The sequence below is a fragment of the Chiloscyllium punctatum genome, chromosome 1, assembly GCF_047496795.1.
Source record: "Chiloscyllium punctatum isolate Juve2018m chromosome 1, sChiPun1.3, whole genome shotgun sequence".
NCBI lineage: Eukaryota > Metazoa > Chordata > Chondrichthyes > Orectolobiformes > Hemiscylliidae > Chiloscyllium > Chiloscyllium punctatum.
This window is the reverse complement of record NC_092739.1, coordinates 113,809,494-113,829,410: the sequence shown is the minus strand read 5'-3', so window position 1 is coordinate 113,829,410 and position 19,917 is coordinate 113,809,494. Positions and strand designations below refer to the sequence as shown.

The window sequence follows — 19,917 nt, the reverse complement described above, 5'->3', positions numbered from 1 at the left end:
TCCTTGCCTCTCCAAGTGCGCATAAATTCTCTCTCTCAGAATACCCTCCAACAATTTAGTAATCACTGATGTCTAATTCACAGAGCTACAGTTCCCAGGCTTCATACAGCCTTTCTTAAATAAAGACACAACATTAGCCGCCCTTCAATCCTCTGGCACCTCACCATGTCTTTGAATGATGCAAATATCATTCTAGGGGCCCCACAATTTCTTTACTAACTTCCCATAACATCTTTGCTCAAATTCTCTTGCAATGAAGACGATTGTACTGTTAGTCTTTCTAATTTTCTGCTACAGCTTTTACAAACTCATGAACGGGACACCCAGGTCACTTGTGACAGCAGTTCTTTCCAACCTGTCACTAATTGATAAATACGCTGTCTCACTGTTGGTAATGTTACATTTACTTACTTTATATTCCATTTGCCATGTTCTTGTCCCTTCCCTTAGCCTGTCCAAGTCCCCTTTTCATCCTCACAACTTATATTCCCACCAAGTTTGTGTCATAATTTGTCTTAACTTTTCTTTAAGGAAATAACTTGGTGGGTACTCCCAAATGAATATAACAAAAAAAGTTTACATGTATTTTCAGTGCCCAAGGAAACTGGAGTGCCGAAGCCAGAGGTGTCCTCCATCTCCCTCAGCAATGGGAAATCTGTTGTACCTAAGAACAAACACATGGAATTGGCTCGACAGGCCAGTCCAAGTGAGAGCCCCAAATCCATTCGCAGCCCTCTTCTACGGCAGAGAAGGGTCATTTGCTATGATGACATCAGTGATGATGAAGACTTTGTGAAGGTTGAGGATAGCGCTCGATTCAAAATGCCTCAAATCACACAGAAGATGCCCGAGGAAGACTCAGGAATTATTATAGCCACATCTTCTGTTGAAGTGGATGATTTAAGCCAAGATGGTGAGTTGTTGAGAAATGTCAGCAGTGATGGTGCCCTACCTCAGTACGGCAGCTCATTAGAGTCTGAGGACAGTTCAATGGAGCAAATGGTTGACTCTCCCTTCATGCCACTTAAATTCTTTGAATCATCCAGTTCCACTGACACTAATCATAGCAACCTTGTGATCAAGGAGTCTCAGATGGAGTCCAAGCGATCACCCAAACTTGAACACAAAGCTGTCACTCGAGTGAAGAGCATGATGAGCATTGAATGCCCACCAAACCTCTCGAAGCAGAAGAATGAGGAGCATCATTCACCTCCCACCAAACCCACTGCAAGGCCACTGCCTCATAGCAAAAAGACTGAGACGGGAGACACCTCAGTAATGTGCTGCACAGAAACAATACATCTCACACGTGAAAAATCAGAATCATTTGGATTGGATTTGGAAATCAAGGCTTCTCCTTTAAGAGTTCTGATAACAGGCTTACAACCAAGTGGAGCAGCTGAGAGAGTAAGTTAACAGTTTACTTGTTTGTTTCATTATTTATAATGTATAAATAAATTAACCTACTAATTGGGAAATAACACTCAAACTACCTGGGAATTTAGTAAATCTAAGTGACAATAAAAAGGTGAAAATATGGAATAAAAACTGAAAGAACTGCGAATGCTGTAAATCAGGAACAAAAGCAGAGGAGTTCTGAGCAAGGGTCACTTGACCCGAAATGTTAACTCTGATTTCTCTCCACAGATACTTCCCGACTTGCTGAGCTTTTCCAGCAACTTCTGTTTTTGTTTCAGGTGCAAATATGAGTTTGTTCCCTTCGCCGGTATTAAGAATAATGCAATTAACGTAACTGAAATATTGTAAATGCAGATCATGTGATGTTTGTTTGTGAAATGTTCATTGTTTTATGTTTTGGTTACACATCATCTCTGGTATTGCAACAGAGTGGTTAAACTGGCAATACTGAATCACTTCTATTTGCAACAGCAATGGAGGGCTGGATTTTACCATGCTGGGAATAGGTTAGAAGAGGATTGGGGGAACTTGTGAAATAGCACAAGGGGATGAGGATTGGAAAATTGCCCATTGCCTTAAAACTACCATAGTGTGCTGCCAGTGGTGAGGAAAATCACATTTCTGCCTTGTAGATGTTGGACAGGCTTCAGGGAGTCAGGAGTTGAGTCACTCTCTGCCATATTCTTAGCCTCTTACCTGTTCTTGTAGCCACTGTGTTTATATGGCTAGTCCAGTTCAGTTTCTGATCAGTGGTATCCCCAAGTTGTTGATAGGGGAGATTTCAGTGATAGTAATACCATTGAACGTCAAGTGGTGATGGTTAGATTGTCTCCCTTAGGAGATGGCATTGCCTGGCATTTGTGTGGCACAGTTGTTACTTGCCACCTTTCAGCCCAAGCCTGGATATTGATCATGTCTTGCTGCATTTGGACATGTACTGCTTCATTATCTGAGGAGTTGAGAATAATGCTGAACATTGTGCAATCATACCACCAGCAGGAAAGTCATTGATGAAACAACTGAAGTCAGTTGGATCTAGGACACTGCCCTGAGGATCTCCTGCAGAGATGTCCTGCAGTTGTGATGACTGATGTCCAATAACCATCTTTCTGTGTGCCAGATATGACCTCAAGCAGCAGAGTGATTTCCTACTGATTCCCATTGACTCCAGTTTTGCTAGGTCTACTTGATGCCACACTTGGTCAAATGGCCCTGGCAAAACTTAACCTGGTCATCAGTGAGAAGGTTATTGTTGGCCAGATGTTGCTTGATAGTATGTTGATGACACCTTCCATCACTTCACTGAAGATTGAGTGTTGGCTGATGGGATGGTAATTGCTGAGTTGGATTTGTCCCGCTTCTTGTATACAGGACGTACCTGGATGATTTTCCACATTGTTAGATACAAGTCAGTGTTATAGGAGTACTGGGACAGCTTGGTCCTCTTGGCTAGAAACCAAAAGGATCTCGTCCAGCAAGCACTGGCTTTCACCAGCAGAGGTTGGATCCTCCGCCACATGGGGGAACCACCTGATAAATTTGATGCCTCTCCCTTGTTGGTAATGCTTGCCCTGATGACTGTACCCCCAACAACTCCTAACATTTACCTTGTTTCAACAGTCATCCATTGCTGCATCCTGTCACCCAAGTGCATTCCCAACAGTGGGCACCACTCCCAGTAATACTGTTGTTTTATGTTATTGTTGTTCCATTTAACTTTGGAAAATTTTAAACACATTTTAAAGACAGGTTTCCATGCTCCTGTAAAACCAGCTTCTGGTTCGGTGGTGGTTGTAATCAACAAACATGTCTGAGAACCTTGAACAAGAATGAGGCCAATGATTAGCTGCAGTCATTTTGATGGAGAGCTCAATGGCCATAGATATTGAATTATGGTTTGGATTGGATTGGACAAGTGGTTCAATATACAGTCTGGCTTTGCTGGAATCATAACCAACGTATGCAATTGTAATTGTTGATTTTGTCAGATTAGCATAGTATTTTGACCAAATCTGAATAAAATTGAGGACTTGATTTCAGTTTGAAGTTTATGTTGGACAATAAATGGCACTTATGGTATTTTATGTTTTACAGAACACAGAAAAGGCTATTTCAATGTACTATATGGTTCATTCATCTACTTTCTTTAATTAAGAGTATTTATTGACCCAAGGCTCAGTCTAAATAGAATGCATGTCATCATAGTCTACTGTGAAAAAGAATCAATTAGCACATTATGATAGGTAAAAACAATGACTGCAGATGCTGGAAACCAGATTCTGGATTAGTGGTGCTGGAAGAGCACAGCAGTTCAGGCAGCATCCAAGTAGCTTCGAAATCGACGTTTCGGGCAAAAGCCCTTCATCAGGAATAAAGGCAGTGAGCATTCCTGATGAAGGGCTTTTGCCTGAAACGTTGATTTTGAAGCTACTTGGATGCTGCCTGAACTGCTGTGCTCTTCCAGCACCACTAATCCACATTATGATAGGGTCTGGTGGCCTCTTGTACTGAGTATCAGTTCTTGGATATGATCTCTGAGCATTGTTTTAATTTAGTGAGATGTTGTGGACTGAACAATCTACCGTGGACAATAGAAGATATGAGGTCTGCTGTTGAAAGTGGCCACTGACACTGAGTTCCAAAAAACATTTTAAAGGCCATATAAACATTGTAAAGAATAAGAATATTGATGTCGACATTTAACTGAATTCAGTCGCATGAGCAGCTATAGAGACCAAGTGCATTTTTATATGATCTGGGACTTTTCCCTCTTTGTTTTATGCTTGCCCTCTGTAGGGATTGATGCTTTACTGGAGTGTATTTTCACAGTCAGTTAGCTCATTTAGTTGGATGACAAAGTAACACCAAGAGCGCAATTTGAATTCCTGCACTGCTTCCTGCTTATCATGAAGGTCCTACCTACTCAACTTCGCTCCTCACCTGAAGTGTGGTGACTGTCAGGTTAAATCACCAGCTGTCATCTTTCTCTCTCTCTCTCTCTCTCTCTCGCTGTAATGATAGATCAGCCCTATGGTTCTCTGGGGCTATGGCAACTTTACCTTACTTCCATAGACACCAAAATGCTTATTTGGGCGACCAGTTGTCATGTATGAGCAACGACAATAGGGAGTTTCGACAAGTTATCTGAGCAGGTGAGTCAACATAACAGCTGGCAGTCACCCTCTGCTCTTCCAATACCAGCATTTAGTGCTGGAGTTAACCGGAAGATGATCAGGAAGCCCTAATCTACCCCTCCCTCCCCCACCCAGTCCAACATTAACCTGAAACCAGCTTTATTTCTACTCCTCGTGTTTGAAATCAGGTAACACTTATCGAGCTGAGACGGAGACACCCCTCGGTTGTGTGCCTCAACATCAAGCAGTATCTTACATGGTGAACTTACATTTCCATATTTAAATTTTGCAATTGTTGTTTCAAAAGTTTCACTTGTAGCCAGTAAACTCAGAACAATTCAAAATTGTAGCCAGATCATTACTGTGTCTGAATTGTGCTATAAATGGTGTACTTTAAACTTCTGATGGTTGAGTTTCTATCGTAATCGTGTGTCTCACTATTCAATACCTAGACTTTATACTTTGCCCATCTGTTATGAGACAATTACAGTTACACACATAACCATGGCATTATTTTTTCCAGGAATCTAAAGGAAAGCTTGGTCCCGGAGATGAAATTGTCTTGATTAATAACACACCTGTCTTCAGCATGTCTTACCAAGAAACCTGTAACTTTGTCTACAACCTCCCACCTTCCATCACACTCGAAGTACGCAAACCAATATCAGGTAAGTAAAGAGTTAGGTTTTGAGCAGAGTTTGTGTTTGTGAAAAAGTATTATTTTCTCCTATCAGGGTGCCTTCTCTCATGAGAAAGGTGGATGCAAGCAAATCAAAATGTTTGCATTCCAATGTAAATGCAACCATTTTGCTTACCTATTGTGTAGCCATGAAAATGCATACCAAATGCACCCAATAGAAATCACTTACTTGCTCATCTTATAAAAACCCTTTCACAAAAGGACTGTCTAGGACCTACTTTCCAAATCAACTTGTTCAGAGATGTTATTACACACTTCTGGAGCAGGTGGGATTTGAACCAGGTCTCTCAGTTCACAGTTAGGTACACTACCACTGTATCACAAGATGGCCAACAACTGTCTAGGAAGCTGATGCCAATTATTTAATTGACCTGATTAAATTCAGTCAATAAATGAGGAAGTGAGCAGGCTGTCATAGTGCAGTGGTAGTAATCCTCCTCCTCAGCCACATGGTCTAGGTTCAAGTCCTACCTCCTCCAGAGATGTGTTATAACATTAGGGGCTTAGTTAACTCAGTTGGCTGGAGAGCTGAGTTACAATGCAGAGTGACACCAACAGCAAGGTTCCATTCTCATGCTGGCTGAGGTTATAATAAAGGGCTTTCCTTTTCAACTTCTTCCCTCTCCTGATGCGTGGTGACCCTCAGGTTAGACCACTACTAGTGATCTTTCTCTTATGAGGTGGAAGTGCTGGTGTTGGACTGGGGTGGACAAAGTTAAATATCACACAACACCAGGTTATAATCCAACAGGTTTATTTCTATTTCCAAATAAACCTGTTGGACTATAACCTGGTGTTGTGTGATTTTTAATACTGTTATGGGAGCAGCCCTATGGTTTGGAAAGACTATGGCAACTTAACTTTTATAAAAGGTTGATTGAAAAAGTGCTGCTTATGTTGTTGATGTTTTACTGAAAAGCACTGTTTTATTATACATTTTCCAGCAAATTCTGTAATAACGATATTGCTGAAAGTGACACATTTTGTCAAAGCTTTTCACTTTTTTCAGCAATATTCTTTTCCTGAATTGTATAGATGACTATTCATAACAGCAATTAATTCTGCAGTTATCCAAAAATCTCGCCTGTATTTAAAACCAGAATGGCAGGATAATCATTATTTATTGCAATCTGTTTTTCACATTCTTACTCCAGGAGCAAATTCAAGATAAAACTAAAAATCACTCAACACCAGGTTATAGTCCAACAGGTTTATTTGGAAGCACTAGCTTTCGGAGCTCTGCTCCTTCATCAGGTGATTGTGGAGTAAAAGATTGTAGGGCACAGAATTTCTCGCAAAAGTTTACATTGTAATGTAACTGAAATTATATATTGAAAAAGACCTGGATTGTTTGTTAAGTCTCTCATCTTTTACAATGGGCACGTTGGTTTCAGTTCTTTCATATGTAAATCGCAGGGGATCCTTGCTTGCGGCGTATGAGATAGACAATGTTATCTTAGTCACATGAGTACCTATCATGAACATGGTCTTCCCCACACCTCCACTTCTGGCCTTCAAACACCACCAAACCTCAAACAGACCATCATTCACAGCAAATCACCCGGCTTTCAGGACAACACCATACAACCTTGTCATGGTAGACACTGCAAGGCGTGTCAGAGGGTCAACATGGATACCACCATTGCACATGGGGACACCTCTCACCATGTACGAGGTAGGTACTCATGTGACTCAGATAACATTGTCTATCTCATACGCTGCAGGCAAGGATGCCCTGAGGCATGGTACATTAGTGAGACCGAGCAGAGGCTACGGCAATGGATGAATGGACATCGCATAACAATCAACAGACAGGAATGTTCCCTCCCAGTCGGAAAACACTCCAGCAGTCCGGGAAATTCGACCTCAGAACTTCGAGTGACCGTCCTCCAAGGCAGACTTCGGGACAGTTAACAATGCAAAGTGGCCAAGCAGAGGCTGATAGCCAAGTTCGGTGCCCATGGGGGTGACCTCAACTGGCACCTCAGGTTCATGTCACACTACAGGTGACCCCACTGCACTGCATGACATATACACGCATGCACACACATATGCACAGGCACACACATTCACACAGCCCCTCTCTAATACACAAGTTCTCTCTCATATGCTCACAGATACACTCCCACACTGAAACATGCACCCTCTCACAGACTTATGCCCCTTTACATTCACACATACAGACACTCTCTCTCAGACACTCATCCCCCACCACCCCCCCCCCCCCCCCCCCTCACACACACACACACACACACACACAAAAAAACACAGTTTGTGGGGTGAGCTTGTACTTGTAGAATTACATTTTTATTTTGCTCAAAAACTGCATGAATCCATGTAAGATTCTGGAAATCCCTTTTTTAGCCTTTTTTAGATTAGGAACAGTCTGAACACTCTGGCACAGACACCTCACACAGGGCACCTCATACAGGGCCCTGTCTGAGTTCACTTGTTAAAGTTCACTTGAGAATGTAACTTTAAAAAAGTTCTGATATTTACGTGTGAAAGAACTGAAACCAACATGCCCATTGTACAAGGTGAGAGATTAAACAAACAATCCAGGTCTTTTCCAATATATAATTTCAGTTACATCACAATGTAGACTTTTGCGAGAAATTCTGTGTCCTATGATCTTATACTCCACAACCACCTGATAAAGGAGCAGCACTCCGAAAGCTAGTGCTTCCAATTAAACCTGTTGGACTATAACCTGGTGTTGTGTGATTTTTAACTCTGTAATCCCCAGTCCAACGCCAGCACCTCCAAATCAAGATAAAATTGGTCTTGTAATAATAGACCTACATTCAGCCAGCATCACAGAATTTATTCTTCCCTTGTCTCTACTTAAGCATGTTGCTTTGTCCAAGAAATGGGATGTGTATGAGACAAAACTGGAGTGTCCTGCCCAGGAGTTGATGCCACATTTGTACCTGACAGTCTTTTAACTCCTGTGTGTCTCAGTACTTATGAGACCTTTGCATGAAAAGGCCAAAGATCTTTGTGAAATATGAAAGGTGAGGGTCTGAAAACATCCACTTACTCAGGAGTAGGCCATTCTGCCCTTCGAGCCAGCACCACCATTCATTATGTACATGGTTGATCATCCTCAATCAGTATTCTGTTCCTGCCTTAGCCCCATAACCCTTGATTCCACTATCCTTAAGAGCTCTATCCAAATCTTTCTTGTAAGTATCCAGAGACTGGGCCTCCACAGCCTTCTGGGGCAGAGCATTCCATACACCCACCACTCTCTGGGTGAAGAAGTTTCTCCTTAACTCTCTTCTAAGTAGCCTACCCCTTATTTTTAAACTGTGTCCTCTGGTTTGGGACTCACCCATCAGCGGAAACATACTTCCTGCCTCCAGAGTGTCCAATTCTTTAATAATCTTGTACATATCAATCAGATCCCCTCTCAGCCTTATAAAATCAAGTGTTATACAAGCCCAGTCGCTCCAATCTTTCAGCGTAAGATAGTCTTGGCATTCCGGGAATTGACCTCGTGAACCTACGCTGCACTCCCTCAATAGCCAGAATGTCTTTCCTCAAATTTGGAGACCAAAACTGCGCACAATATTCCAGGTGTGGTCTCACCAGGGCCCTGTACAGCTGCAGAAGGACTTCTATACTCAATTCCTCTTGTTATGAAGGCCAGCATGCTATTAGCTTTCTTCACTGCTTTCTGTACCTGCATGCTTGCTTTCATTGACTGATGTAAAAGAACACCCAGATCTCTCTGTACTGCCCCTTTACCTAACTTGACTCCATTTAGGTAGTAATCTGCCATGCATTCGTCACCCTGTATTCTCCTAACATCCTCCTCACATTTCACCCTGCCACCTAGCTTTGTATCATCAGTAAATTTGCTAATATTACTATTAATACCTTCATCTATATCATTAATGTACATTGTAAAAAGCTGCGGTCCCAGCACTGATCCCTGTGGCAGGCCACTGGTCACCGTCTGCCATTCCGAAAGGGAGCCGTTTATCACTACTCTTTGTTTCCTATCAGCCAACCAATTTTCAATCCATGTCAGTATTTTGCCCCCAATACCATGCGCCCTAATTTTGCTCACTAACCTCCTATGTGGAACTTTATCAAAGGCTTTCTGAAAGTCCAGGTATACTACATCCACTGGATTTCCCTTGTCCATCTTCAGAGTTACATCCTCAAAAAATTCCAGAAGATTAGTCAAGCATGATTTCCCCTTCATAAATCCATGCTGACTCTGACCTATCCTGTTACTGCTATCCAGGTGTGTCGTAATTTCATGCTTTATAATTGACTCCAGCATTTTTCCCACCACTGAGGTCAGACTAACTGGTCTATAATTCTCTGTTTTCTCTCTCCCTCCTTTCTTAAAAAGTGGGACAACATTAGCCACCCTCCAATCCGCAGGAACTGATCCTGAATCTATAGAACATTGGAAAATGATCACCAATGCATCCACAATTTCTAGAGCCACCTCCTTCAGTACCCTGGGATGTAGACCATCAGGTCCTGGGGACTTATCAGCCTTCAGACCTAATAGTCTTTCCAACACCATTTCCTGCCTAATATAAATTCCCTTCTGTTCAGGTCCTTCATAAGACAAAGGAGTGGAAGTAAGGCCATTCGGCCCATCGAGTCCACTCAGCCACTATTACATCTGGGAGATTGCTTGTATCTTCCCCAGTGAAGACAGATCTAAAGTACCAATTCAACTCTTCTGCAATTTCTTTGTTCACTGTAATAAGTTCACCCGTTTCTGTCTTCAAGGGCCTAATTTTAGTCTTAATCATTTTTTTTCTTTTCACATACCTAAAAAAGCCTTTACTATCCTCCTTTATATTCTGCCCTGAGGAGCACAATCCCTAAAAAAAGGTCAAAACGATAAATGATTTAAAAATGGAAGTTTCTTTATGTACCAAGTTGTGGTCAGGCATGCTTGACCAAGCCTCACTCAACAATCCCTGAGTACTGGTCCTCCCTCGTAACTTGAATTTTGACCCTCGCTCCCAACCACTTACCTGATTATTTCTATTTCTGTCCACTTACTGCACTTGACTGACTTCCCATACCTGGTCCATCATCACTCATTGCTCATACAGTACTGTGGAAGTTTTAAGTTGTCAGAGTTTCCAATTTTTGAACAAGATATTAAATAAAGGCCATCAGATGAATGTAAAAATTCCCATGGCAGTGTTTTGCAGAGAAATAGCAATGCTATCTCTGGTGTCCAGGTCTATAAATACTTACCTCTCAATTAACAACACACGAAACAATCTGATCATTATCACATTTATAAGAATTTTCTGTTGACAAAGTTGGCTGTTGAGTCTCCTATATTATAGCAGTGCAGTGCATTAAAAGTGCCTGAAAAGCACACAGAGATGCCTGACGGTCATGAGAAGTATGATACAATGTTTCTTCCTTTGATTGATGCCAGCTCCAAGATAGAGTTGGATTAATGAACATGGATTCAATGGCAAATGTTTGCATAAGATGCCTCATTTCTATTTTACTCTAACTGGAGGTGGCTGGTTACCAAATTTCAAAAAAGTAAAGTTTGGCAGAGTTAGGTAAAGTTCGTGGATTTCAAGAAATAAACAATTAGAGAGTCATAGAGATGTACAGCATGGTCCAACCCGTCCATACTGACCAGATATCCCAACCCAATCTAGTCCCACCTGCCAGCACCCAGCCCATATCCCTCCAAACCCTTCCTATTCATATACCCATCCAAATGCCTCTTAAATGTTGCAATTGTACCAACCTCCACCACTTCTTCTGGCAGCTCACTCCATACATGTGCCACCCTCTGCGTGAAAAAGTTGCTCCGTAGGTCTCTTTTATATCTTTCCCCTCTCACCCTAAACCTTTGCCCTCTAGTTCTGGAGTCCCCGACCCCAGGGAAAATACCTTGCCTATTTACCCTATCCATGCCCCTCATAATTTTGTAAACCTCTATAAGGTCACCCCTCAGCCTCCGACACTCCAGGGAAAACAGCCCCAGCCTGTTCAACTCTAAGCTATTAAATTGATCATTTAAGTCCTTAGAATCCCTACAGTGTGGAAGCAGGCTATTCAGCCCAGCAAGTCCACACCAATACTCTGATGAGCATCCCACCCAGACCTATCCCCCTACTCTATCCCTATAGCACTGCATTCCCCATCACTAACGCACCGAACCTACACATCCCTGAACACTGTGGGTAATTTACCATGGCCAATCCAGCTAACTTGCACATTTTTGAACTGTGGAAGGAAACAGCGGAAAGCCATGCACACACAGGGAGAGCATGGAAATTCCACACAGTCACCTGAGAGTAGAATTAAACCCAGGTACCTGGCGCTGTGAGGCAGCAGTGCTAGCCATTGAGCCACAATGCCAACCCTGAATAATATAAATGAGTAATTAATAAAAATGGCCATTGAAAAGTGTGAAGCGACAAAGCTAATTAACAAACTAGTTTTGAGCTTTTCTGACAAAGAAGCAGAGCAGAGATGTCAGCGTTACAGTGAAAAGGCAGGAGAAAGGTGCTAGGTCAAAACGCTCACTCAGCAAGTGGGTGCAGACAGAATGGACTGAATGGCCTCCATTTGAACCATAACAATGCTATGACTGTTTGGAAGAGAGAGACAGATTAGGCCCTAACTGCTGTTCCATAGAAGGGAAGGGGACCAAGGTCAAGCGAAGAAAGTTAAAAGAAATGAAAATTTACAGCCCAGGAATAGGCCCTTCGGCCCTCCAAGCCTGAGCCTATCCAAATCTACTGTCTAAACCTGTTGGTCAAATCCTAAGCATCGGTATCCCTCTGCTCCCCACCAACTCATGCATTTGTCCAGACCCATCTTAAATGAATCTACAATGCCTGCCTCTACCACCTCTGCTGGCAACGCGTTCCAAACGCCCACCATCATCTGTGTGAAGTACTTAACGCGTGTATCCACCTCTCACCTTGAAAGCGTGACCTCTCGTTATTGAATCCTTCACCCTGGGAAAAAGCTTGTCTCTATCCACCTTGTCTATACCCTCCATGATTTTGTAAACTTCAATCAGGTCCCCCCTCAAACTCCTTTTTTCTAATGAAAATAAACCTAATCTACTCAACCTCTCTTCATAGCTAGCACCTTCCATACCAGGCAACATCCTCGTAAAACTTCTCTGCACCCTCTCCAAAGCGCCCACATCCTTTTGGTAATGGTGCGACCAGAACTGTACACAGTATTCTAAATGCGGCCGAACCAATGTCTTGTACAATTTTAACATGACTTGCCAGCTCTTATACTCAATACCCCATCCAATGAAGTCTCGCATACTATATGCCTTCTTGACCACTCTATCCACCTGTGCAGCAACCTTCAGGGTACAATGGACCTGGACTCCCAGATCTCTCTGCCCATCAACTTTTCTCAAGGCTCTTCCGTTCATTGTATAATTCGCTCTAGAATTAGTCTTGCCTAAATGCATCACCTCACATTTGTCTGGATTGAAATCCATCTGCCACTTTTCCACCCAACTCTCCAATCTATCTACATCCTCCTGTATTCTCTGACAGTCCCTTATGCTTTCTGCTACTCCACCAATCTTCGTCTCATCTGCAAACTTGCTGATCATACCAACAGCGCCCTCTTACAGATCATTTATGTATATTACAAACAACAGTGGCCCCTATACTAACCCCTGTGGAACACCACTGGTCACCTTTCTCCATGTTGAGAAACTCCCTTCAACTACTACTCTCTGTCTCCTGTTGCTCAACCAGTTCTTTATCCACCTAGCTAGAACACCCTGCACACCATGTGACTTCACTTTCTCCATTAGTTTACCATGCGGAACCTTATCAAATGCCTTCCTAAAGTCCATGTATATGTATAGCCCTTCCTTCATCTATCAACTTGGTCACTTCCTCAAAGAACTCTATTAAGTTGGTAAGGCACGATCTCCCCACACAAGACCATGTTGCCTTCCACGGATAAGCCCATTCTTTTCTAAATATAAATAGATCCTATCCCTCAGTACCTTCTCAGCAACTTTCCCACCACTGACATCAGGCTCACTGGTCTGTAGTTACCCGGAATATCCCTACTACCCTTCTTGTACAGGGGGACAACATGAGCAACCCTCCGGCACCTCACATGTGTTTAACGATGCCACAAAGATATCTGTCAGGGTCCCAGCTATTTCCTCTCTTGCCTCCTTCAGCAACCTGGGATGGATCCCATCCGGTCCTGGGGATTTGTCCACCTTAATAACCTCTAGCCTACCCAATACATCTTCCCTACTTATGTCAATGTGATCCAGACTAATCACGCTTCTATCTCTAATCTCAACATTCATCATGTTCCTCTCTTCAGTGAACACTGATGCAAAGCAATCATTCAGAATCTCACCCATTCTCTCAGGTTCGACACACAGCCTTCCTTCATTATCCTTTAGTGGACCAATCCTTTCTCTAGTTAGCTGCTTGCTTCTTATATAAGAATAAAATGCTTTGGGATTCTCCTTAATTCTGCTCACTAAAGCTATTTCATAACCCCTTTTAGCCCACTTGATTCCTCAATTAAGACTTGACCTACTCTTCCGATATTCTTCCAGGCTCTGTTTTGTTCTTAGCTGCCTAGACCTTATGTATGCTTCCCTTTTCCTCTTGGCTAGTTGTACAATTTCTCCTGTCATCCACGGTTCACGAATCTTGCCCTTCCTATCCTTAGCCTTCAATGGGACATGCCTATCTTGCTCTATCTTTAACCTATCTTTGAAAGCCTCCCACATCTCACATGTGGACTTCCCTTCAAATAGCTGTGTCCAATCCACATTTCTGAGCTCCTGCCTAATTTTGACATAATTGGCCTTGGTCTAGCCTTTAGGGCCACTCTCTTCTTTATCTACGAGTATTCTAAAACTTACAGAATTGTGGTCACTATTCCCAAAGAAATCCCCCGCCGCAACTTCTACCACCTGTCCTGGCTCGTTCCCCAGTACCAGGTCCAATATGGCACCTTCCCTCATCAGACTATTGACATACTGCTCTAGAAAACTCTCCTGGACGCTTCTTACAAATTCTACCCCATCCAGACCTCTGACGCTAAGTGTATCCCAGTCAATGTTGGGAAAATTAAAACCTCCCATCACCACTACCCTACTGCCTCTACATCTTTCCATAATCTGTTTACCCATTTGTCCTTCTACGTCACGCTCACTATTGGGAGGCCTGTAATGCAGCCCCAACAGTGTAACTGCACCCTTCTTATTTCTCAGCTCCACCCATAGTGCCTCATTACCCAAGGCCTCCACAGTGTGCTCCTTTAGCACAGCCGTGATATCGTCCTTGACCAGCAATGCGACTCCACCCCCCCCCCTTTTACTTTCCTCTCTGTCCTATCTGAAGCGTCTATATCCTGGAACATTTAATTGCCAATCATCATGCCATTCCTTCAACCAAGTCTCTGTGATTATAATAATATCATACTCCCAGGCACCAACCCAAGCCCTAAGTTCATCTGCCTTACACACTATAGTCCTTACATTGAAGTCCTATTTAACTTCTCTCCTAGCTCCCTGAATTCTTCTTTCAGGACCTCATCTCATTTTATACTTATATCGTTGGTGCCTTTATGCACCAAGACAAATGGCTGTTCACCCTCCCCTTTTAGAATGCTCTGCAACCGATCGGTGACATCCCTGACCCGAGCATCTGGGAGGTAACACACCATCCGAGAGTCCCGTTTTCAGCCACAGAACCGCCTATCTACTCCCCTTACAATAGAATCCCCTATGACTATGGCCTTCTGAACATCAGTGCCCGAGTTCAACAGGGTTTAACTAACATTGGCCTTGTTTTGCCTCCAGTAGTGCACACTCTGAGCTAGCCTTAATGAGATTCATATTAAATCAAGGATTGGAAGCAGGTTGTTTTTCAGCTTGGAATCGCTGCTTTTTCCACCCTAATTTGTGGATAAGGGGTTTTTGGAGAGAGAGGAGCATTCACAGTCTCTCTTATGGTATGCAGGTACCTTGTCATCCCCGATATTGACTTGGAGTCTCTCCACCCCTCCTCTCACTACAGCCAGCTGGCAGGCAGGCCAACCCTTGTGGTGTCTCCCCGACTTGGACAGGCATGCTGTCGATGTTCCTTGTGTGCAGGTCTGAATGAAGCTACTCAAATTTCTTCCAATCAGAGGCTATTTCTCTCCCTCATGTATTGCAAATGAGCAGCATCTTCTTGCAGTCTTTCATTTGGACGCCCTGTGTTTGGAACCTGGGGGCTGGTGATTAGACAGAGGCCTCACATCAGCAAATGGGACCAAGTGAAATACCCCTCCTCCACTTCTACATCAGCTCCCAGTACTTAGTCTCTAATACCAAATAAAAAGTTTCTATTAGAATTCCTACAGTGTGGAAACAGGTCCTTCGGCCCGACAAGTGCACACCGACCCTCCAAAGAGTAACCCACCCAAACCCATTCCCCTATCCTATATTTGCCCCTGACTAATGTATCTAACCTACACATCCCTATGGGCAATTCCGCTCGGCCAATTGACCTAATCTGCACATCTTTGGATTGTGGGAGGAAACCCACGCAGACACGGGGAGAATGTGCAAACACCACACAGGCTGGAATTGAACTCTGGACCTTGGCGCTGTGAGGCAGCAGTGCTAACCACTGAGCCACCGTGCTGCCCTATGTAGCACACCCACATAATAATAACCTATAGATCATTTGGCAGCCTGAGAGCAGATGAATTAGAGTTCCATCATCTCTGTCTCAGACTGGTTGATCCCAAATCAGAGACATTTGTTATTTCCGTACAGGGATGAAGAGAAAATTATTCACAGTTCTGGAATTCTATGAAAGAGTGCATTGACAGAGGTTAAGAAGCTAGACTCTCATCCACCTAAATGGCTGAACGGTGCTGTCTCCATTGTCAAATAGAAAAGAGGAAGCTTTTTAACAAGGTAGCAGAATTTCTGAGTTAAGCTATAAAGTTACTTGCTTAACTATTTTGTGTCAGAGTTCGTGTAAACCAATAAAATCTGCTTACTGTGACACAAATAGAGTACTCATGGAAGGTGCTCTGTCATTTTAGGTCTCTAGGTCACATTTTGTAGGAGGGAAATCAAGTACCTTGCCCTCCCCTGCCCCTCTACAGAGACACACACACACACATACACTACATAAAGGGAATACCAGAAAATGGTGCAAGAACAGGTGTCAGCAATGGCTCAGTGATAGTACTGCCATTTCCAGGTCAGAAGATTTAAGTTCTAATTCAAGAGTTTAAATGTTCAAGGGATGTGTTAAACTAAGACCTTGTCTATTCTCTCAGATACACATAATAGGTCCCATTGCACTATTCAGAATGAACAAGGGAGAGGTGTTGGTGTTCAGACCAACATTTAACCCTCAATTCAGTAAAGCAGATGAGTTGAGGATGCAGCTTTACTCATGGAAAATGCTATCACAGAGACATGTAAGATTGGAGGTCATAATGGAAAAGGGATAGTGAAGAAGGCGTTTGGTATGCTTTCCTTTATTGGTCAGAGTATTGAGTACAGGGTCATGTTGCAGCGGTACAGGACATTGGTTAGGCCACTTTTGGAATATTGCATGCAATTCTTGTCTCCTTCCTATCGGAAAGATGTTGTGAAACTTGAAAGTGTTCAGAAAAGATTTACAAAGGTGTTGCCAGGGTTGGAGAATTTGAGCTACAGGGAGAGGCTGAACAGGCTGGGGCTGTTTTCCCTGGAGCATCGGAGGCTGAGGGGTGACCTTATAGAGGTTTACAAAATTATGAAGGGCATGGATAGGATAAATAGACAAAGTCTTTTCCCTTGGTGGGGGAGTCCAGAACTAGAAAGCATAGGTTAAGGGTGAGAGGGAAAAGATATAAAAGAGACCTAAGGGGCAACTTTTTGACACAGAGGGTGGTACGTGTATGGAATGAGCTGCCAGAGGAAGTGGTGGAGGCTGGTACAATTGCAACATTTAAAAGGCATTTGAATGGGTATATGAATAGGAAAGGTTTAGAGGGATATGGGCCGGGTGCTGGCAGGTGGGACTAGATTGGGTTGGGATATCTGATCAGCATGGACAGGTTGGACCGAAGGGTCTGTTGCCATGCTGTGCATCACTATGACTCTATGATAGGAGATAAAGATTCTGAACTGGGGGAAGGCAGATTTTAGTATGTTAAGATAGGATCTGACCAAAGTGGACTGGAATCAGCTGTTTACAGAAACATTTACATCAGAGTAGGGGAGTCATTCAAAAGGGTAATAGTGAAAGTAGAAGGCCAACATGTGCTTGTACAGTTGAAGAGTGAGACTAACAAATCAAGAGAACTCCAAAAGTCAAGGTGGCACAGTGGTTAGCACTGCTGCCTCACAGCGCCAGAGACCTGGGTTCAATTCCCGACTCAGGCGACTGACTGTGTGGAGTTTGCACATTCTCCCTGTGTCTGCGTGGGTTTCCTCCGGGTGCTCCGGTTTCCTCCCACAGTCCAAAGATGTGCAGGTTAGGTGAGTTGGTCATGCTAAATTGCCCATAGTGTTAGGTAAAGGGGTAAATGTTGGGGAATGGGTGTGTTGCGCTTCGGTGGGTTGGTGTGGACTTGTTGGGCCGAAGGGCCTGTTTCCACACTGTAAGTAATCTAATCTAATCTAATTTTTTTTAAAAAGAGCAATGGAAAGGTAGATGCCAAGGGCTTAAAATAGCAGAAAATGCAGTTAGAGTCATAGTGATGTACAGAATGAAAACAGACCCATTCAGTCCAAATCGACCATGCCAACCAGATATCATAATTAATCTAGTCCCATTTGCCAGCATTTGGCCCATAACCCTCTAAACCCTTCCTGCACATATACCCATCCAGATGTCTTTTAAATGTTGTAATTGTACCAGCCTCCACCATTTCCTCTGGCAGCTCATTCCAGACATGTACCAACCTTTGCGTGAAAATGTTGCCTCTTAGGTCTCTTTAGGTGGTTTCCCTCTCACCCTAAACCTATGCCCTCTAGTTTTGGACTCCCCCACCCCAAGGAAAAGACCTTGTCCACTTACCCTGTCAATGCCCATCATGATTGTATAAACCTCTATAAGATCACCCCTCAGTTTTTGATGCTCCAGGGAAAACAGCCCCAATCTACTCAGCCTCTCCCTATTGCTCAGACCCTCCAACCCAGGGAACATCCTTGTAAATCTTTTCTGAACCCTTTCAAGTTTCACTACATCCTTCCTTTAGGAGGGAGACCAGAATTGTATGCAATATTCCAAAAATGGTCAAAGTAATGTCTTGTACGGCCACAAAATGACCTCTCAACTCCTATACTCGATGCTCTGACCAATAATGGAAAGCATACCAAACACTTTCTTCACTATCCTATCTACTTGAGAGTCCACTTTCAAGAAACTCCATTAGTGTGAGAGAATGGGGTTGAATGGATAAGAGTGTGTCAGCCAAGCTGGCTATGTACCACAGCTGCTCTGTGCTATGACGTTACTGGTAAGGGGCAACACCAGACTGCCAATGTTTGTCCGGGTGCTCAGCAACCTTTTAAAGATGGTGATACTGGTCTTTTGGCAAGTTTTGGTAAGATGGAGTAAAGTAGATAAGAAGAATGCCATAGGAATAGGGTAGGTACTTAATGAGACAAGTTGGAAAGATACAGTGAGAGAACACACCAGGCTTCATTGCAAAAATCCTTCCAAAAGAAGCTCAACAAACTAACACTTACTCAAAAATAGTAAGATCCAGCTCATTTTATCAGAGCTTTTCATTTTGTCACCATAAGGACTATTACAAGAAAATCAGACTAAGCTGAAAACCAACATTTATGCAATATGAGAGGAATGCAACATGAAAAACGTTGACAATTCTTTTCAGCAATATAGCACTCCCAAATGACTTTTTCAAATTTTAAGACTTTTACTCTACCAACCAAACGGAAAGCAACATCAACTAAACATTAATTAGCAGGCTAATAATATTTTAAGCTAGACAAAAGATAACCCTTAATAATGTCTAAACACCATTGATAACCACAATACGCCATTTATATGCTTTATAGCATGGTCTCTGCAGAATTACAAATGTTACAATGATCAAGGAACTGTGCCATCTTCATCAACAGAATCGAGAATTAGTAGGGCAATGGTGGCATTGCTTGGAGCTGTCACTGTTTCCCTCAACATCAACAGTAGGTCCTTTCAGGCAGAAACAGGAAACATAACACACATTTGCCAGTTCACCAGCCAATCCTACATCAGGGAGTTGACAGAGATCCTCTACCCGAGGAGAGAGGATCTCTTCCCAGAGAGAAGAAGGAGGAGCCAAGACCATTGGCACATTTGAGAAAAACTTTCTCTTGCCTGTTGTACCATTTCGTGGCCCTCTCCTCGCAGCCACTTGCACTACATGCAGTCAGTGGTATCTTCTGTGTAATTAGTACAATTCTCCTTAAAGAGGGGCAGGGCCAGCTGAAACACATGTTGGGCACATGTGCCTGATAGAATGTTCAGCCTGCCAGGATCGTAGGTTACATTCAATTAATTCTGCAATCATTGAAATAATCAGGTAGCATATAGTTTACATACTGCCTGCCTCAACAATATCTGGGTGCAGGCTGGTCATAAATGCAACTGGAACAATCCAATTTTTAGCCTTTAATGATTCTTTTGC

The 19,917-nt window shown here is 43.0% G+C and overlaps 1 protein-coding gene across 5 annotated transcripts in view; it reads left to right on the top strand.

Annotated features, from left to right (window-relative positions):
• Window positions 1–19,917, top strand: part of pdzd2 (PDZ domain containing 2) — a 544,030-nt gene that overhangs the window by 486,187 nt on the left and 37,926 nt on the right. For all 5 annotated transcript variants that reach the window (XM_072572501.1, XM_072572518.1, XM_072572511.1 and 2 more), the window contains 2 exons: window positions 593–1,407; window positions 5,077–5,221. In XM_072572501.1, coding sequence (XP_072428602.1) covers window positions 593–1,407; window positions 5,077–5,221 — 960 coding nt within the window. The remainder of the gene's footprint in view (window positions 1–592; window positions 1,408–5,076; window positions 5,222–19,917) is intronic.